The sequence below is a fragment of the Bombina bombina genome, chromosome 5 (genome assembly GCF_027579735.1).
Source record: "Bombina bombina isolate aBomBom1 chromosome 5, aBomBom1.pri, whole genome shotgun sequence".
NCBI lineage: Eukaryota > Metazoa > Chordata > Amphibia > Anura > Bombinatoridae > Bombina > Bombina bombina.
The window spans coordinates 599,782,192-599,801,923 of NC_069503.1; the positions used below are offsets into that span (position 1 = coordinate 599,782,192).

Genomic DNA, 19,732 nt, shown 5'->3' on the forward strand with positions numbered 1-19,732 from the left:
AACTAAATATGGATAATTAAATTAATAGAAAAGTGCAACAATGTCAAATAATATAACAACAGTGACAATATACTTAACAATCTATAATGGTATATGAATGTCCATCAAACAGAAAAAATCCCAAAGAAGGCGGCAGCACTCTGTCAAAGGATGGTCATCCTGATGGTCAGAAACTGGGAAAAGAAAAAAACAGAGGCGCCACCATGGCCTAGTACCACCAAAGCAGAAAAATGTGAATACAAGTATAGATATATACTCACAAACATAAAGCACCCAAACGGTGCTAATGAGGCAGGCTGGAGCTTCACAGTAGTCCAGCTCACTGTTAACCCTCAACAGGGATCCGGTAAGAGTTCCTTAGAAGGCCTGTGGTGAGGTGCCTGGAAGAGATAAAAAGCAAACCAACATGGCCCAATAACGTTTGAGCAAGGGGAAGATGTAACCATAAGATCGTACTTACAGGATACCAAGCACCTCCAGGTGCAGTAACAGCAAGCTGGAACCTCAAAGTCGCCCAGTAGACTATACACAGAGATAATCCCCAGCTTCCAGCAACAAAAGATTGTACAAGGACAGATAGTGCAAAGGTGCACCACAGCTTGGTAATTAGGTCAAATACCACAAAAGCAAGTGTATATAAAAGTTTAAAAATCTTTAATAACACAGCGACGCGTTTCTCAGCCTCTTATGGGCTGTTTCATCAGGCTATAATAAAACATTAAGAAATACACTTGCTATATAACAAAATAGACAAACCTAGAAGTTTTCTGATAGGACAGTTAATTAAGATCTACACCAATGTGTGCTCAGCAACAATTAATTCCTATGGTAACCATAATTGACATAGGAATGAACAGGTGGATACAAACATGCAGATCATTAGCAAGAAACATCCTTGGTATAGCAACCATACAACAATTTGTAACTATAGTGACCACAATTAGACATAAAAACAAATTGGTTAATACATGCAGATCGTTGTGAAAAAAATTTCATTGACACATAATAAAATTCCATTGATACATAAAAAAGAAACTAATAAGTAACACAGGACCATGTTTACCAGTCTCAGTAAAAGATATAAAAATAAATATATGCATAGGCCACATACATCAAATGTAAAAACATCAGTCCCCCACAATACGAAAGACATCTTATACCCATAAATAATATGTTGATGTGTATATTCATATGATAGAAATAAATTCATAAGGAACCTTTGTGTAGACTGTAATTGAAGACACAACCTTGTGTGAGTCATGCTAAATAAACGTGAACAACACAGTATAGTATCGTGAGCTGTATATAGAGAGAACAAACTTGCCCTTTATGATATTACCAGTGTTTTGCCTCTTTACCTTCTAAGGTTACGAGTTCCATAGTCATATTGTTATTTTGAGGGAAAACAAGATTGTGTGATAATGGGGCATCAGTTAGATCGATCTCTATCTGATTGCAAACTTATTTTAAAAAATACGCCATCTCGAGCGTATAACTACCTGCAGTGTGTCATCTGACATGTTGTGCAGGTACAGGAATTTCCTCCAATCGTATTCGCTAGTTTAGAGGGAGTGTAAGCATGCTCCAATCGGCATTTGCATAATAAAAGGAGTGTATTCCTAGTCCAATCGGCACTCATTTCTCTTCCTCTAACAGTGTATACGAAATCTCTAAGGGGAGTATGTCCGTGAGCCAATCGATAGCAGTAATACGCTGTGCTTATTGAGATCTCGGTTATTATTGGTGGATAGGGACAAAGTGTAAGTTAGTATTCTACTAGTACAACAGAGAAACGTCAGTCTGATTGTTAAAGATGATATATGTGTCAATGTCTATAGTACCCAAAAATCGTAAAAGAAATGATTAGATACTGATAAAAATGTATCTAAAAATGTATAATACACCATACACTTGTATAATGCAGTGTCATATTGTTAGTAAGTTATTTAGATATCTCATCTTTACTCGCTATCCATTATTTTTAATAATGAGATATATAGTAGTATATAAATAATTTGGATCGCTCATCTAGACTACATTATCCAATATTTTGAATTTATGAAAAAATTAATTAAAATTCCCACATCCTATACCGAAAAATATCATAACAAATGGCAGATGTAACCCTTTAAGTGTAATAAACAAATAATTAAAATATGTGATAAAGTGTTCGTGGGTTTGTATGTATATAGGTGAACTAGGGGGAAATATAAAAGGGGGGGGAAGGGGAAAATAAGCTAAAGAATTTGCTAGGAGGGTTTATATCATACATCAACCTAGATAGTGATACAGTGTACTAGTAAGAGTGAACTAAGATTCATCAAGTTTACTACTACTAATGACCAACATATAAATGTCATAGTGTATCTAGTTAATAAGAATGAAAATATGTGAAATGTGATATTGACTAGTTGATAGAATGAGTGGTGTCTTACTAGTTATTGGTGAGTGGAGGAAAATAGAAGATTCCGAATTTAAAAATGTGTTAATCATATCAGATATTATGTGATGGTTATTGTTATAATAACCTTATAAAGTAATGCGTGACATACGCAATAAAGGTGATGAAAAAGGGCCGATTAAAGACTTATACAAATTAATAAAGTCATGATATACGATACAATAACAGTAGATATTACATATAAAGAGTCTCAGATAGTTATCCTCCTAAGGAGCAAAGATAGTTATAAAAGTGATATGATGTTGTCAAGGTATTTCCTATTATTCATAAATTAGCTCATAAGGTTGCATCTGTATTCATTTAGGAATTAATGATAGTGATGACTTCTCTCACGATAAATCATAGTTATATCAAACTGATATATCTATAGATGAACCATATTATAGACAATCTAGCAAACAATCCACAATGACTGTTTCTGATAATAAAGAATTATATGTATCAAGGCCACATCCTGGCCATAATCCTAGTATCTTTCGACTAAATAAAAGATAGGTTTTATAGAAATTTCTCTGATAGCTGACCCAGATCACATGTCACAATGATGGGTTGATACCAAACTATTGACTAATAGTGACCGGAGATGTATCAATAAATGTAATAATTAAGACAATTTTGATTAGAGCCTCAAATTGATAATAATGTCTCATCTGGTCGTAAGTTCGTCTGTAGGGGTACTAGATGGAGTTAGATGTCTCCAACCTCAATTGTCATTAAGATAGTGGATAGGATATAACTGTATCCAATCACTATAGAGTTCTTATTGGAATAATTTGAAAACTGCCATGTCAAGGTTCTCATTAAGCCCATCTGGCTGAAGTGTTTGTAATTTTTTTAATCCAGAATGTCTCTCTTTTCCTGAGAGTCATAAAGGCGTTAGGGAACGATCTGGAGATCGCCTCAATTGGTATAATTCTCATAGGGTTTTTTTGTTTGTTATGATAGATCAAACAATGTCTGGAGACACTGTGAGATTTGGAGTTCTTTTTGATGTTATATGAATGTTCACCCCATCTTTTTTTGATCTTACGACAAGTGCGTCCGAAATATTGAACCCCACATTGGCAACTCAAAAGGTATATGACAAAAGATGTCTCACATGTCATAAATCCCTTGATGTTAAATGTCTCACCTGTGGTATATGATGTAAAAGTAGAGGCCCTGTGGGATATGAAACTACACATCCCACAGCGTTTCCTACAGCACTTGGATATTTTATTTCTAGAAATAGTTGTATTTTTTGGAAAAACAATCCCCATTGGGTTGGTACAACCACTGTTGGTGATAGTGTATTTATCCCTAACAACCTTGCTGGGAGCTAGAGCAGTTTTTAAAGTAGGTGCTTTCCTAAACACCACTTTTGGTTTATTTCCTATTATTTTCTTTAGAGTAGGGTCGTTTGTTAAGACTGGCCAATGTTTATTCAGAATCTTGGTTATTATATGATGGTTAGAATTATATTTTGTAATAAATAATGGTGGATTGCATTCTTTGAATGCTTCTTGGTGTTTCTGTTTCTTGTTAAAATAACAGGACCTGTCTTCATTTCTAACCCTATTGATTTCACGATCTATTAAATCCTGTGGGTTATCTTTTTCGAGGAACCTTTCCCCAATAACTTGAGCTTGTATGTCATAATTCTCTATTATGGAACAGTTTCTTCTAATTCTTCTAAATTGTCCATATGGGACATTATTCTTCCAACACTTATAATGGTTGCTCTCATAGTGGAGAAAACTATTACAATCAACATTTTTAAAGAAAGTTCTTGAGGAAACTTTTCCATCAGGTGTCCTCCCCAAAATTAGATCTAGAAATTCAATTTCATCCCTTTTTATGTTATGGGTAAACGAAATCCCAAACGTGTTGTCATTCAAATGGTCTACAAAACCTCTAATATCATCCTCTGACCCTTTGAAGTTAAATAACAGGTCGTCAATGTAACGGCCATAGAACACCAGGTTCGCTGCATAGTGGGTATCATAAATATAAGCTTGTTCAAAGCAACCCATAAACAAGTTAGCAAAACTAGGAGCGAACCTGGTGCCCATGCCCGTTCCCTTGATTTGAAGATAGTATCTACTTTGATATAAGAAGTAGTTGTGCTTGAGAATAAAGTTTATCAGTTGAATAATGAAATCTATTTGTTGAGCAGGCATATAGATATCTTGTTCTAGGAAGGAGCTTACTGCTCTTATTCCTATTTCATGTTGTATATTTGAATATAGGGCTCCTACGTCACAGGTGACCCACCAACAATGTTTGTCCAGACTACAATCTTGTAGTTTTAATATTAAATCAGTCGAATCCCTTATGTAGGAATGAAGAGTAATAACAAATGTTTGCAAAAATTGGTCAACATAAGCTGATAGGGAGTCGGTAAGGCTCCCTATTCCAGCAATGATTGGTCTACCTTGTGGTTTTAGGGGGTCCTTATGGACTTTAGGCAGATGATAGTAGAGTAGAATGCAGTACAGGGGTATTTGGGGAGACAGTAGTCTCTTTCATGTTTGTTCATGATACCCATATCCAAGCCCTTCTGTAAGATATTATGTAACTGATCATGGAACCTAGAGGTAGGATCACTACATAGAGTATTATAATACTCCTTGTCATTTAATATTCGGTTTGCCTCCAGTAGGTAGTCTTGTATATTTTGCAAAACTATGCCCCCCCCCCCTTGTCCGCCTGTCTGATCACCAGGTCAGATCTATTCATCAAACTAGCTAAAGCTTTCCGTTCATTACGATTAAGATTGTTTTTATACCTTAACTTTTTTTGTTTTTTCGCCAATTTGTCTAAGTCTTCCAATACCAAGTTTGCAAAGATATCAATATGATTACCATTGTTCTTGGGTGGAACGAACGTAGATTTGAGGTTAGTATGAATATACTTATCGAATAGATCTTCCATAAGCGTGTGAGGTTCGTAGGTGATGACGCCCTCGTTAAGATGGGAGTCCATTAAATCTGTTGTAATAGGTCTGAGATTATCATTTTTGATTTTCTTATCAGCAAAATATTTTTGCAAAGATAATTTCCTAATATAACTATTGACATCTACAAAAACCTCATAGACCTTAAATTGATTGTAAGAGCTAAAAGATAACCCCCTATATAATAATATCCCAATATGATATGATCGGAATGATTGACAGTCCCTGCTAGCTTCTGCGAATGTGCAGAGGGCGGCATTGCACAAGCATTTCACAAGAAAAATGATAAATGGCGACAGCATATGCTGTCGGCATTTAGCGATGTCAGGCGGACATGGCTCACTACATGGCCCCCAAATCTCAGAAAGTGACGATTTAAGACTCCTGGTAAGTAGTTACATGAAACGAGACTGGCAAACTGGTATCACTTCATTAAACCCATCCATCAGATTAACAATGTTTTTAATAGTGAAGTAATTAATAAATGTGACATACGATATCCTGATTATTATATTCTGATGGTGAATTTATGGAGACAAGGAGAGGTGGGTGAAAAAGGTTAGTGAACCACTGCTCTAAATCAGTGAGCCAAGCAATTATATGTAGCTGCCAATCCGCAGCTGATTTCTACTCAGGAGATGCAATACTTGCGGCTTCGATGTTGGATTGTACCTGTGTGTTTAACTAGTATTGATTTTTCATTACATAATTGTTTATTCTGGAGTTTTGTACATTAAATGCAGAATTCATGTTTAAATATTTTGTCTCAGCTATGTAATGTCCCTGATGTAGTCAACTATTGTAATCATTGTTGCACTGATACAATAACTCCACATATGGGCTCAGAAATTTGCTTTCTGTAGTTGGTTTTAATCTTTTTGAAAAACAGAAATATGAGCATCTTCTGAATCCGATATTTGCAAAACATGGATTTGCCTATTATTGCTTGGATGGAAAATTATGCAAGGTACTATAATCTATGGATAGTGTAAAATTGCTATTAACTGTAACTGTTTTTGCCCCAGAAACCTCCACCGTACTCCCAGAACAGCTGACGTCTTAGTAAAAGCAGCTTTCTTTGCACATCACTTAGCTGTTTGCCCAATTACTACAATATCCATGGAGCCACTCACTATTACATTACGTCCTCCCGTGCTGAATGGGGGTGTCAACTTTGGTGTAGCGTGTCTCTTTTTTACTATGTAGCTGATGCTCTCATCCAACGCAGGAAGGGAATGGCACCAGGGATATTGCTGTCATTAGCCAAACAGCTTAGTGACATGATTTTTTTTAAAAAAATCAACAAGAAGTTGGCTGTTATGAGTGAAGAGTGGTGGTTTTTAGGGGCCAAAATCTCAGTGAATAATAAAGTTTACAAAAGTGAGTGCCCAGTAGCATCTTCTGTTATATACATACTGCACAATATTGTTAAAATAATAAGGTTTACTGTCCTTTTAAGGTCTAATATCCAGTAAAAAGTATATAGTGTAATAAATGTATTTACATAGGGATACTACATGATAGAAATACACACTTTTATTCTATCTTATATACAACTACTGTAAAAAACAATATTTCGATTAACAGAATCTCACAAATCTGTTCAAGTGAAAACAATTTTATTGTGGCCCCTCATATACAAAACGTGGACACCTCTGAACTATTGTGCCTTGTGTAATTGATGCAAATGCTTGCGGTCCCAGGCTACAGACGATGCAGTGCTTAGTCACATGCACGGCCTTTGGAGATTCCCAGGAGTCTTAATAAGTAATCCTGTTGCTAGGACGCAATTCTTTCAGAGCACAAACCACAGAATAATGTCCCTCTGGCAGAATTCATTAGGCTCTGTATCTAATGGAGATGGTATGCTATGTTAGCAAGTCAATAAACTGCATCACTCAAAGGAAACTTAGATTAGCTCTTACTTAATAAATATTAAATATGTTCAGATTTTCTGCAAATGGTTCATTTTATTCTTGCAAATCAATATCAACTAAAAAACAGTAATGAAATGCTAAATCTTTTACACACACATATATATATATTTTAATGTTATAATCCAAGCAAAATTTCACAATACTATTTTAATATTTTACTTTTGTTTTCTGTTACAGAAACGGCAGATATTCCAAATGAAGGACAGGCCATTAAAGATGGGGTGAACAGGAACTCTGCAATTATTGGAGGTAACACACTTACAACATTCTATCACTGCAAATAAAAATTTAAAGGGGCAGTAAAGTCAAAATTAAACTTTTATGATTTGGATAGAGCATGCAATTTTACATTTTACTCCTGTTATCTCATTTGGCTTTGTTCTCTTGGTATCCTTTGCTAAAAATCATAACTAGGTACGCTCAGGAGCAGCAATGCATTACAGGGAGCTAACTGCTGATTGGTGACTGCACATATATGGTTCTTGTCATTGGCTCACCTTGTGTGCTCAGCTAGCACCAAATAGTGCTTTTCTGCTCCTTCAACAAAGGATATCAAGAGAATAAAACAAATTTTATAATATAAGTAAACGGAAACGTTGTTTAAAATTGTATGCTCCGTCTGTCTTAAAGGGACACTGAACCCAAATGTTTTCTTTCGTGATTCAGATAGAGCATGCAATTTTAAGCCACTTTCTAATGTATTCCTATTATCAATTTTTCTTCGTTCTCTTGCTATCATTATTTTAAAAGGAAGACATCTAAGCTTTTTTTAATTCAGAACTCTGGACAGCACTTTTTTATTGGAGGATGAGTTTATCCACCAATCAGCAAGAACAACCCAGGTTGATCACCAAAAATGGGCCAGCATCTAAACTTACTTTCTTGCATTTCAAATAAAGATACCAAGAGAATGAAGAAAATTTGATAATAGGAGTAAATTAGAAAGTTGCTTAAAATGTCATGCATTGTCTGAATCACGAAAGAAAAAATGTGGGTACAGTGTCCCTTTAATGATTTATGGCGAGTTTGGGTATTAAAGATTTAGGGAGTACCCTATACTTGGAATTAAATACTAATCACTTCATAACACTAGTGAATATTACTTAGCATTTGTTTTATTATTATTATTTTTAAGTGCTGAAGCCTTTTTAAGGATTTAAATATAAACAGGACATTAAATATAAACACACATTGTAAAAAGTAGGTATAATATATTGATACAAATAATTTTGTTAATGGTGATATGGATTTTTGTTTTAATTGAAAAATAACTGCAGTAAAAAGGATGTTAATTTATTATTAAAAAAATGATTGTATAGCAACAAAACAAATGCCATGGAATTGAAAAGTGTTTTCTGCCCCTTTAATATGACTATATAGAAAACGCTCTAGCGAAGCACAGCAATTTCTTTTACACTAGAATATTACTTTTATAGCCGTGCCTAACCTTTATAAATTGTTTTTATTCTAGTAAGGATTTGGTGTATCTCAATAAGTAATGTTTAACTTTTATAAATATTTATCTATAATTATAAAGTGTTAATACATTTCTATAAAAAAAATGGATGTCATTTATAAATTCTGACTATGTTCTTAAAGTGAAAGTCAATCCTAGCGTTTTACAAATTAAAACAAATAAAGGGCACTTTCATTCATGAAGTATAAGATACTTCATGTAAAAAGTTCCTTTATTTGTTTCAATCGATCGGCGTTCTTCGCTGCTATGGCAGCCCATGGCTAAAAAAATGTTTTGCTACAAGGTGACGTTTTCACCTCTTAGCCAATGGCCGCCAAGCCGGATTTACCGCACGGCTATTGGCTAAGAGGTGAAAACCTCTTAGTAAAATTTTTTTTTAGCCGTGGGCTGCTGTAGCAGCTAAGAACGGCAATCGATTGAAACAAATAAAGGAGCTTTCTACATGAAGTATCTTAAACTTAATGAATGAAAGTCCCCATTATTTGTTTCAATAGCCAATCTTTGTAAAACGCTAGGATTGACTTTCACTTTAATGCTAAATTGAGAGAAGATTAGAATATGGATTTAGCTGAGGATAGGACAGGGGAGTGACTTCATTACTGGGATGGCTATGACTGGTCTGATATGGAGATTGATACCCTGGGGAACTTGTAGACATATTTTAATGGTTCAGCTACATTGTTGTGGTTATGGAAGTTTGAATTCTATTATTGTTGTTTGCTTTGTATGACATAAACGTAGTTGCATAGGGCAAGCTATTATAGAAGATAGTTGTTTACAGCAAAAATAGACTTTGTACTTAGGACATTATTAAATCACACTTGGTAAAGCTTAGATTTAAAAGTTCTCTTTCTGTCCTGAGGATGAATCCTTTTACTGCTGTACCATTGGTTTGATTGTAAGTTTGACCTAAAAAAACTGTAAATAAAGTTGTTTATTTTTTTTTTTAAATGGATGACCTTTTATATAGTAATTTGGCTTGTTTATATGTTTTAATCCTTATGAGATATACATCACAAGGGTTTGTAATCACTAGATTATATTACTGTGATTTATTATGTCATTACATTTCTAACTTCAGTTGACCTTACAGAATATGTATCATGTAAAAAAACAGGGATGACGTAAACTGTCTGTTTTATTGTACTTAAAAATGTAATAACAGTGAACAGTCATACACACTGCTAAATCAATATCTATTATTCCATGATCAGTTTTAGAGTATCTGACCTCTTTTTAAACAGGAAGAGAGAAGAAAGCATAATTAGTATATACATATATTAAACTATTTCTTTATTGTGGTACCTGATTGAACAGCCTATTCCTAGATTAAATATAATTTTTTTATGGTTACATTAATTTCTCTATCATTGTACAAAAAAAATTCATAAGTGTTAAAATGCTACACACATTGGGCTAGATTACGAGTGGAGCGTTATTTTGTGCTCCATGCTAACAATGCTAGAAGTAAGCTTTTTGGGGGAGTTGGGTAGCGCTCATATTACAAGTTGAAAGTAAAATGTTTTTGCTCGCACACCGAAAGCCAAACTTCAAATATCAGGATCACATTAACATATTTCCCCATAGAAGTCAATGGAGTGTGATAAATGAGGGGGGTAACACCTTACTCGTGCACAAACCCAACATGAAAATCTTAATATTTTACATTCCAATGTTCTTCACATAGAAGAATATGTTATTTATTCATAAAGACATATTTCTACATATATCAGATGGTATTTTGATCAATATACAGGTATATATACATATATATCTATATGATTATATATAAGTATAGATATATACAGAAATATATAGGAATATCTATTTATAAATACTTAGGACATGTGAAGAACAATGGAATATGAAATATTTACAGTAAATACAGTTAAACACTTTATTAAATTATTAAATATGAATATTGCATAAATATGCTTTTACATGTTTTCATCTACTTGACTGTAAAAGGCTCTAATGCACTTATATACATGTCTATATATGTATAAATATGTATTTATGTGTTTATATATGTATATATGTCTGTAAATACATAAATACACATATAAATACATCTGTACGCACATATATACACACACATAAATATATATATATACAGTATATATATATATATATATATATACATACATATTTACACATGTATATGCATGCATCTCTATGTTAAAATCTGTTTTTTTCCAACACCTAAGACCTCATGTCTTTGAGCCCATATAACGATTTAATGCAATAATTTTTCTTTCATGATTTAGAAAGAGTATACAATTTTAAACATCTAATTTCATTTAATAATCGAATTTGCATAATAATATTGTTTGCTCAAAAGCATATCTAGATAGGCTTAGTAGCTGTTGGTTGGTGGCTACACATAGCTGCCTTGTGTGATAAGCTCACCCATCTGCAACAAAGGATATTTAAAGAATGAAGCAAATTAGATCATAAAAGTAAATTGGGATGTTGTTTAAAATTGTATTTTCTATCTGAATGATGAAAGAAAGGTTTTGGGTTTAATGTCCCTTTAAGCTACAATTATTTGTATAAACAATAGGTAAAGTAAATGTATTTGCTGATGGAAAAAATGTTGGTTAGAGTAGGGACCGTGCACATCCCAATATGTTCAATTTTAATTATGGCTGTTAAGCTTCTCTTTGCTTATTCTCAAAAGTTGTGTGCGTATACTGTGTCAAATGGAAATTAAACCCAACATTTTTATTTCATGATTTAAACAGAGCATGTAATTTTTAAAAAGTTTTTAATTTACTTCTATGATCTATCATCTATAGCACATATAAGCTAGACATCGCATCTAATAATAAATAGCACTGATAAAAGAGTCCAAGCCCAGGTGTTCCTGGGAGCTCAGTTACCTACTATCATACCACCAATGGCAGGCCTGTAGATTGACTTGCATAAATAAACATGTATAATTTGTGAAATGGAAAATGTTATCTTTGAGTGGCACTTAAAGCTACATAGTTTTCCTGAAGTACACAGAGCTAAATTACTTTTGATTTGCTCATAATAGGGGTCAGCAATACATAAAATCAATCGGCTTGCTAATTGCTGTCACAAATAGAGCATTATTTGTTGCATTCTGATAAATTTTACACATTTGCAAAACATTTCACTAAAGCTGCTATATTTGACGATTTTTTAATTTAAATATTTTATTTTCCCCTTTCATGGGCATAGAAAAAAAACATATAAAAAAATGATAGTTCAGGCACATCAATTAAATGTCCACAACAACAAACCTTGAGTAGAAAGCTATGCAGTATAGGAGACTAGTATCAATTTTCTCTAGCAGTAGATAACAATGCTCTTAGGTGGCGCTGTTACATATGTATAAAACTGCCCATAAGTGACATAATAAAGAAACTTATAGTCCACTCCTCAGTATCAGGGAAGGTATTTGCAATCCAGTAAATGTATGAGTATATTAAAAATTAAAGCAAATAAATCTAGCACTGATATTTCTCTGTTCAGTGGCAGTATATATAAATATATCTCTTCTTACTTTACTTTTAACCCTTATCTGTAAAGTGTACCAAGTGAGCGTGTTTTTTAGTGAAGTGGCAGCAATATATAAAAAAAAAAAACAGAAGCCGTTTAACAGGAGAACACGCTGAACTGTTATGCTTTCCGCAACTATAATGTTTTTCTGAACTGGGAGTACTGAAGAAATCGTGTAGTGTCTAGCTTTGCATTAGTGACTTAAATTTAATTTTATCAGTGTGCAGTTTATAAGGGATTTATGCCATTGTTCTATGTTTTGGAATGCCATTTAATAAGTTAATTTTCAAGCACTTTATTTTTCCCAGTTGTTTACTTTTAATGTTTAATATTTTAATTAGCATGTTCAGTTTATACCAGATTTGTGTAGAAATTGTGTTGATTTTTTTAAAACTTGAAATGTACAGAATATCGGCCCCTGTTATTGGTTATCGGCCTGAAAGGCAGTTAATAATCGGTATCGGCCCTGAAAAAAACGATATCAGTCTATTCTTACTCTCATATATTCTTTGTTAAAGAGCATTTGTAGGTAGTGTCCATGGCTCTGGAGCACTACATAGCAGCTGCCTTCTAGTGCACTTGTAAATGAATAAGATTGTTAAAAGTATTCTTGAAAAACTCCAGTCATATAGTTCTTCAGACACATGCACGTTCCGGAGTCTGACTAGTTGCTTATCAAGAAAGGATGCTAAGAGAACAAAGTAAATGTTATAATAGAAGTAAACTGGAAACTTTATTTGAAATTTTTCGTTCTATCTGAATAATGAAAGAAACATTTTGGGGTTATGTCCCTTTAATGTCTCATAATATTTTCTTTTCCATTCCTGTTTACAATGGTCAGTATAGGTAACGTAATATACAGAAAGGAAAAGATGAAGCCACAATAGGGCTTTATCATAGATGACTATAAAAAATGTAAAAATAAAAAAACCAGATGCACTCACAAATATATTACACCTCCAATTGGTGAATAATTAGCCGTTTCCAGCTAATTGATCCATGTCTCAAAGTTTTAATCAGTCGCCAATCTTTATTCCACAGAGATAAAATATCCCCATGGAAAAATAATAATAAACCAAAAGGAATCTCCTTTGTAAGTTCAAAAAGAGAACTCTATACATGAGTTGATAAAAGATCTATAGACCTGTACCCAATAAATCTGGCTTGTGGTATAGTTATAAAACCAGTGTCATATTAACGCTGCACTGAATTGTATGGTTTATCATTTGACACCCAGCTGAAAAGGGGGGGGGGGCAGAGAATAACCATGGCCCATGGGCAAAAGTTAGGGAATGCCCCCCACTTCCTCCCCCTCCCTGCCCCTGTTCCATATGACACACCCTACCTCCAATGCCCCCACCCAACAGGACCCCCATCCTCCAGGGATAGGGCCCACATTCTTAAGAGGCTGGGCCCCACAACCTCCAGGAACAGACCCCACAGGGCCCCCAAAATAACAGACCCCACACTCCAGGGCCACGAGAGCAATAGACTCAGATCCAGGCACAGGAACCTCGTTCCAAGAACATGCCCCCACTCCAAGGACTGGGCTCCCCAATGGACAGTCTAGCCAAAATTAAACTATCATGATTCAGATAGGGCATGCAATTTTAAACAACTTTCTAATTGACTTTTATCATCAAATTTGCTTTGTTCTTTTTGTATTCTTTGTTGAAAGCTAAACCTTGGTAGGCTCATATGGTAATTTTTAAGCCCTCAAAGGCTGCCTCTTATCTCAGTGCTTTTTAACAGTTTTTCACAGCTAGACAGTGCTGTTCATGTGTGCAATATAGATAACATGCTCACTTCAGTGGGGTTATTTATGACTCAACACTGATTGACTAAAATGCAAGTCTGTTAAAAGAACTGAAATAAGGGGGGGCAAGTCTGCAGAGGCTTAGATACAAGTTAATCAAAGAGGTAAAAAGTGTAGCAATATAACAGTATTGGTTGTGCAAAATGGGGGAATGGGTAATAAAGTGATTATCTATCTTTTTAAACAATAAAAAAATTTCAAATAGTGTCCCTTTAACTGCTTAGTTAAAGGGACAGTCTAGTATAAATTAAATGTTCATTATTCAGATAGGACTTTTAATTTTAATCAACTTTCCAATTTACTTTTATCATCAAATTAGCTTTTTTCTCTTGGTATTCTTTGTTTAAACTAAACATAGGTAGGCTCATATGCTAATTTCTAAGCCTTTGAGGGCGGCCTCTTATCACATGCTTTTTAAATCTCTTTTCAACACAAAGAGACAGAAAGTACACGTGGGCTATATAGATAACACTGTGTTCAGGCACAGGGGGTTATTTAAGATTTAGCACAAAACAATGCAAAATTTAAAACAATAGATAATAAACAGTCACAGTCATGTGATCAGGGGGCTGGAAGAAGGTTCCTAGATACAAGGTAATCACAGAGGTAAAAAGTACATTAATATAACTGTTGGTTATGCAAAACTGGGGAATGGGTAATAAAGGGATTATCTATCTTTTAAAACAATAACAATTCTATGGTAGACTGTCCCTTTAATACTAGTGCAACTGTCAGAGCTGTGCTATCTCCTGATTATCTGCTGCCTGCCCCAGCTCATAATCATTAGTGCAGCTGCACTAGCTAATCCTTGAACCCGGGGAAGAACGTAAGGAAGATTTGACTGTGAACATAGGCAGTGCACAAGGAGCCCCCCCCTGGCAACTGCACTATGTACCGGGTAGGATTGCCGTCTTTTCTGGAAAAAATATTGACTATGCTAATTAGCATACATATGCATACATGATTTTATATATATATATTCATTATTATCTATATTGACCTGAACCATAAAAATATCAGCCTTGTTGGTAAAATACTGGTTGGGTGGCAACCCTATTACCTTGCCCTTGGTGCGGGTCATATATATGTTTGTGTACTTTGTGTGTGTATTTAAATCTCACTTCAGTTTACCAGTTAGGGAAAATGCTACTAATCTACTCAATGCTAAAAATTAAAAAAGCCTTATTCATTTTTACTTTTTTATTTCTTGTAGGGGTTATAGCTGTTGTGATCTTCACCATACTCTGCACGTTGGTCTTTCTGATAAGATACATGTTCCGCCATAAAGGAACCTACCACACGAATGAAGCCAAGGGAGCTGAATCTGCCGATACTGCTGATGCAGCCATCATAAATAACGACCCCAACTTCACCGAGACAATTGATGAGAGCAAAAAGGAATGGCTGATCTGAGAAGAAATGACAAGACAGAAAGTGGGATTTAGGAGGAAGATCTTTGAAGGACTGCGTCTTTCTAGTGCTCAGCTTCAGACTTCTTATCACAAGAACGGCACTGCCTGGAAACAGCAAGGTGGCCAATTATACCGACAGCATCATGGAACATAAACTTTTAGAAAGACATCCAAAATATTTTTGTTTACTATTACAAATGTTTTTTTTGTTACTTCTGTACTCCCTACTCAAAACAAATGAAATATCTGCTTTTAGAGTTTCAGCATTGGTTCTTAGTCTTCAGTAATTTCTGTCATTTTTTGTATGTGTTTAGAAGCATTCTAAATACTTAAAAAAACAAAAGGGCAAATTTTATACACTTTTTTAAGCCCTCAGTATATTGATATGTCTTAAAGAGGCCCACAAACAAGGTGTGTGTGTGTATGTATGCATATGAATATATATCACACACCTCTTAACTTTCCTAAAGGCTAATCCTTTTTGTTACATTTTCACTTTAGCGTATGCAACATAAAAAGGTTTACCTGACACTGCATGCTTTACCAACAGAAACCGTTTTTGACAGCTATTATGAATTTCATTTAATTCTCTAGGTGAGATAATTCGGCTTTGTTACATTAATAAACACTTGAGAAATGATAGGTGAAAAAATGCAAAATGGGTGTTCATAACGGATTGTTCCTTAGTTTTGATATTTAGAGGTGCAGTGTATTTGCCTTGAGAAGTAACCTCTTAAGCCTCAAAACCAATAAAGCAGTTTATTGTGATGTGGACAGGCCCATTAACTTGTTTCAATGTTATTTTTAAGTGTGCTGGGAGTTCTTTACCAGCAAAACCAGTTGGCTCTTTCTTGTATCTACATGAAATGTCGGAGCGCAGAATTATTCTTAGCATTCACACATTGATCCAAATCCTCACCAAGAACTAGAGAAACCAAATTTATGTATTGTTTTGAACAATTGAACTACAAAATAAAAAAAAATGTTGAAAGTATATTTTACTCTATATTGTAATGCAAAATACAACTATATACTCAACCTGCATCATTATGTTCTCAAATTATCATTTATATCACTTAGCTTCCAGAAAATATTAGTATGCACGTTAAAGTTTGTCTTTTCTAATTTCACATTCAGCCAAAATGAGACCAGATGGACTTTAAAATAAGGAATTGTATATATAATGTGGACGGTAACAACATTTTTATAGTACAATGTAATATATTTGTAGATCCATGCAAGAATGTATGCGTAACTTTGGCTCCATAGAGATCCTTTAAATAGTTAAAATGATCATTTCTATATACATATCTTCACATATGGGATCAATGACAGGCTACAGTATTGTTCGCTCCAAGTAGTTGCGCTATCCATGGAGAATTGTATATTTATTGAAGATTGTGATAAATTAATATTGAATTTGCCAACACAAGGATCATATGCAGATATTACATTTTATACAAGCTACTGAGACGATCTACGTCTCTTTTGATTTATGGTTCACATGAAGAAAATGGTTTCAAAGCCTTGTCCACAACAAGAAATTGTAAAAAAAAATATTATACAGTATATAAATGAATGTAAAACATTTGAATTATTATCCATAACAGCTTTTGTTCATAAGTCATAGAGCTCAGGTTGCATTAAAATATATGTTGACCATGTCACCTAAAGCAGAATTTACCTATGTTAATAACTTTCTGTATATATGTATACTGCATTATTTGCCAATAAATCATCTGTTTAATTTATATCAAGGAGGACAAAATAGTTGCAGCAGTACAATATTATGCACACAACATTGGTTTAATGCACATAGATGACCATTATGTATATGTACACGAGCAACTTTGTAACAAATTAAGAAGATCTTTGCCAAACACAACATAATTAAAGGTAAAGTATACACCAATGTTCATATAACTGAATGTATTAGGCACTACTATAAAGAAGAATATGCACAGATACTGATCTAAAAATCCAGTATAAAACCTTTTAGAAACTTTGGGGCTTGGTTAGGAGTCTAAAAATCAGTACAATGTTATTAAAAAATAATAATAAGCAAAGCTATACAGTGTTACATAGTAGCACTCCCAGATTATATAAATGGATCGTCTACAAAACATGTATGCAAAGAAAAATCTAGTGTACAATGTCCCTTTAAGAAATAGTTAGAATACTAAGGGTCTGAACCTCTAATATTAAGAAGTCTTGTCAGTACTGCAAGATATAATCAAAGACATTTTAAAAAGTATCATTTTAGCTTGAGAGATCTTATCTCACTTTAAAATGGTTTGGATATGAAAGGGATGGACACCTATATTACAAAATACTGTAATTCTCAAAAAAAAAAAAAAAAAAAGGTTTTGTGTGATTATTCTCTGTGCCAGTGAGGTTTTTGATAATTGGACCTTAATAATGAAAGGGCATAGAGCAGATTACATTTTAATATTTGTTAGAACAAAAAGAATTATATATGAACCTTCATCAGAGAGATAAAAACAATGTTATGAATTGCACAACACAGAGATGATCGATAAATACATTTACCTTTATTATAAGTATTTCAGAAATTATTGTTATTTTATAAAAAAGAAAATAAATCAGGCTGCACATAAGTTACATTTTGAATAATTACGGTGATATTAAATATGCCCCATATTAGGTTACATATATTAGAACTATCAGTGTAATAACAACTAATACGTCTAGTGACACCAGCGTCACTAGGGTACTTCTAAGAGGCGCCAAGGGTAGATATGATATACCAGTTAATAATATGTACTATAGATGACAAGGAGTAACCCAGTAATAAATCAGGCACCAATATTAAAGTACTCTTAAGGAATGATTATAAACATACAAAATAATAAAATAATAATAGTTTATATATGTGTATATATATACACATATATCTATATACAGACTGTGTAGTCCAGTGAAAATGGTTTTGTGCAATATCCAGCAAAGTCCAATGGGTAGTTCCCAGGGTTAGGTATGATGAGCGATGGGTCCAGAAAAGGTAGGCTGCTCCTCCAGGGTGTTGTGCCAAAAACACAGATGGTAGATCTAAGAAGAAATAGATAGAGGAAGCCACATGGTGCAGGTCATATAACAATAGAACAAAGCAGCAATAGGAACATAAGAATCCTACTCACAGATTATGAAGCACAAAAGTGCAGTATTCGCAGGCCTGAACCATACGTTGTCCGGTAGACTACAGTAAGAAGATGTCGCCAACAGGGGTCCTCGTCTCACCAGGGAGAGTCCAGGGATACCAAAGGTGATATGATGAAAGCAGATCAATGTGCCAAAGATCCAACTGCAGGTCCAGACACACTTTGTAGAGTGCCAAGGATAATGTTTGGATGAAGCCAATAGAAACATAGTAAGCAGCAAATGGAGAGTTTAAAAAAATTAAAAATGTATTAACAATAAAACAACAGCAACGCGTTTCTCAGTGTATCACACTGTTTCATCAGGCTTATGAAACAGTGTGATACACTGAGAAACGCGTTGCTTTTGTTTTATTGTTAATAAATTTTTAATTTTTTTAAACTCTCCATTTGCTGCCTACTATCTTTCTATTGGCTTCATCCAAACATTATCCTTGGCACTCTACAAAGTGTGTCTGGACCTGCAGTTGTATCTTTGGCACATTGATCTGCTTTCATCATATCACCTTTGGTATCCCTGGACTCTCCCTGGCGAGACGAGGACCCCTGTTGGCGACATCTTCTTACTGTAGTCTACCGGATGACGTATGGTTCCGGCCTGCGAATACTGCACTTTTGTGCTTCATAATCTGTGAGTAGGATTCTTATGTTCCTATTGCTGCTTTGTTCTATTGTTATATGACCTGCACCATGTGGCGCCCTCTATCTATTTCTTCTTAGATCTACCATCTGTGTTTTTGGCACAACACCCGGAGGAGCAGCCTACCTTTTCTGGACCCATCGCTCATCATACCTAACCCTGGAACTACCCATTGGACTTTGCTGGATATTGCACAAAACCATTTCACTGGACTACACAGTCTGTATATAGATATATGTGTATATATATACACATATATAAACTATTATTATTTTATTATTTTGTATGTTTATAATCATTCCTTAAGAGTACTTTAATATTGGTGCCTGATTTATTACTGGGTTACTCCT

General features: G+C 34.2%; 1 protein-coding gene across 1 annotated transcript in view; it reads left to right on the top strand.

Moving 5' to 3' along the window:
* The window catches only part of CNTNAP2 (contactin associated protein 2), a 2,991,056-nt gene extending 2,974,718 nt beyond the window's left edge, over positions 1-16,338 (top strand). The window contains exons 24-25 of the mRNA XM_053715812.1: positions 7,511-7,582; positions 15,368-16,338. Of these exons, the coding sequence (XP_053571787.1) occupies positions 7,511-7,582; positions 15,368-15,567 (272 nt within the window). The 3' untranslated portion in view covers positions 15,568-16,338. The remainder of the gene's footprint in view (positions 1-7,510; positions 7,583-15,367) is intronic.
* Positions 16,339-19,732: the final 3,394 nt, after the last annotated feature.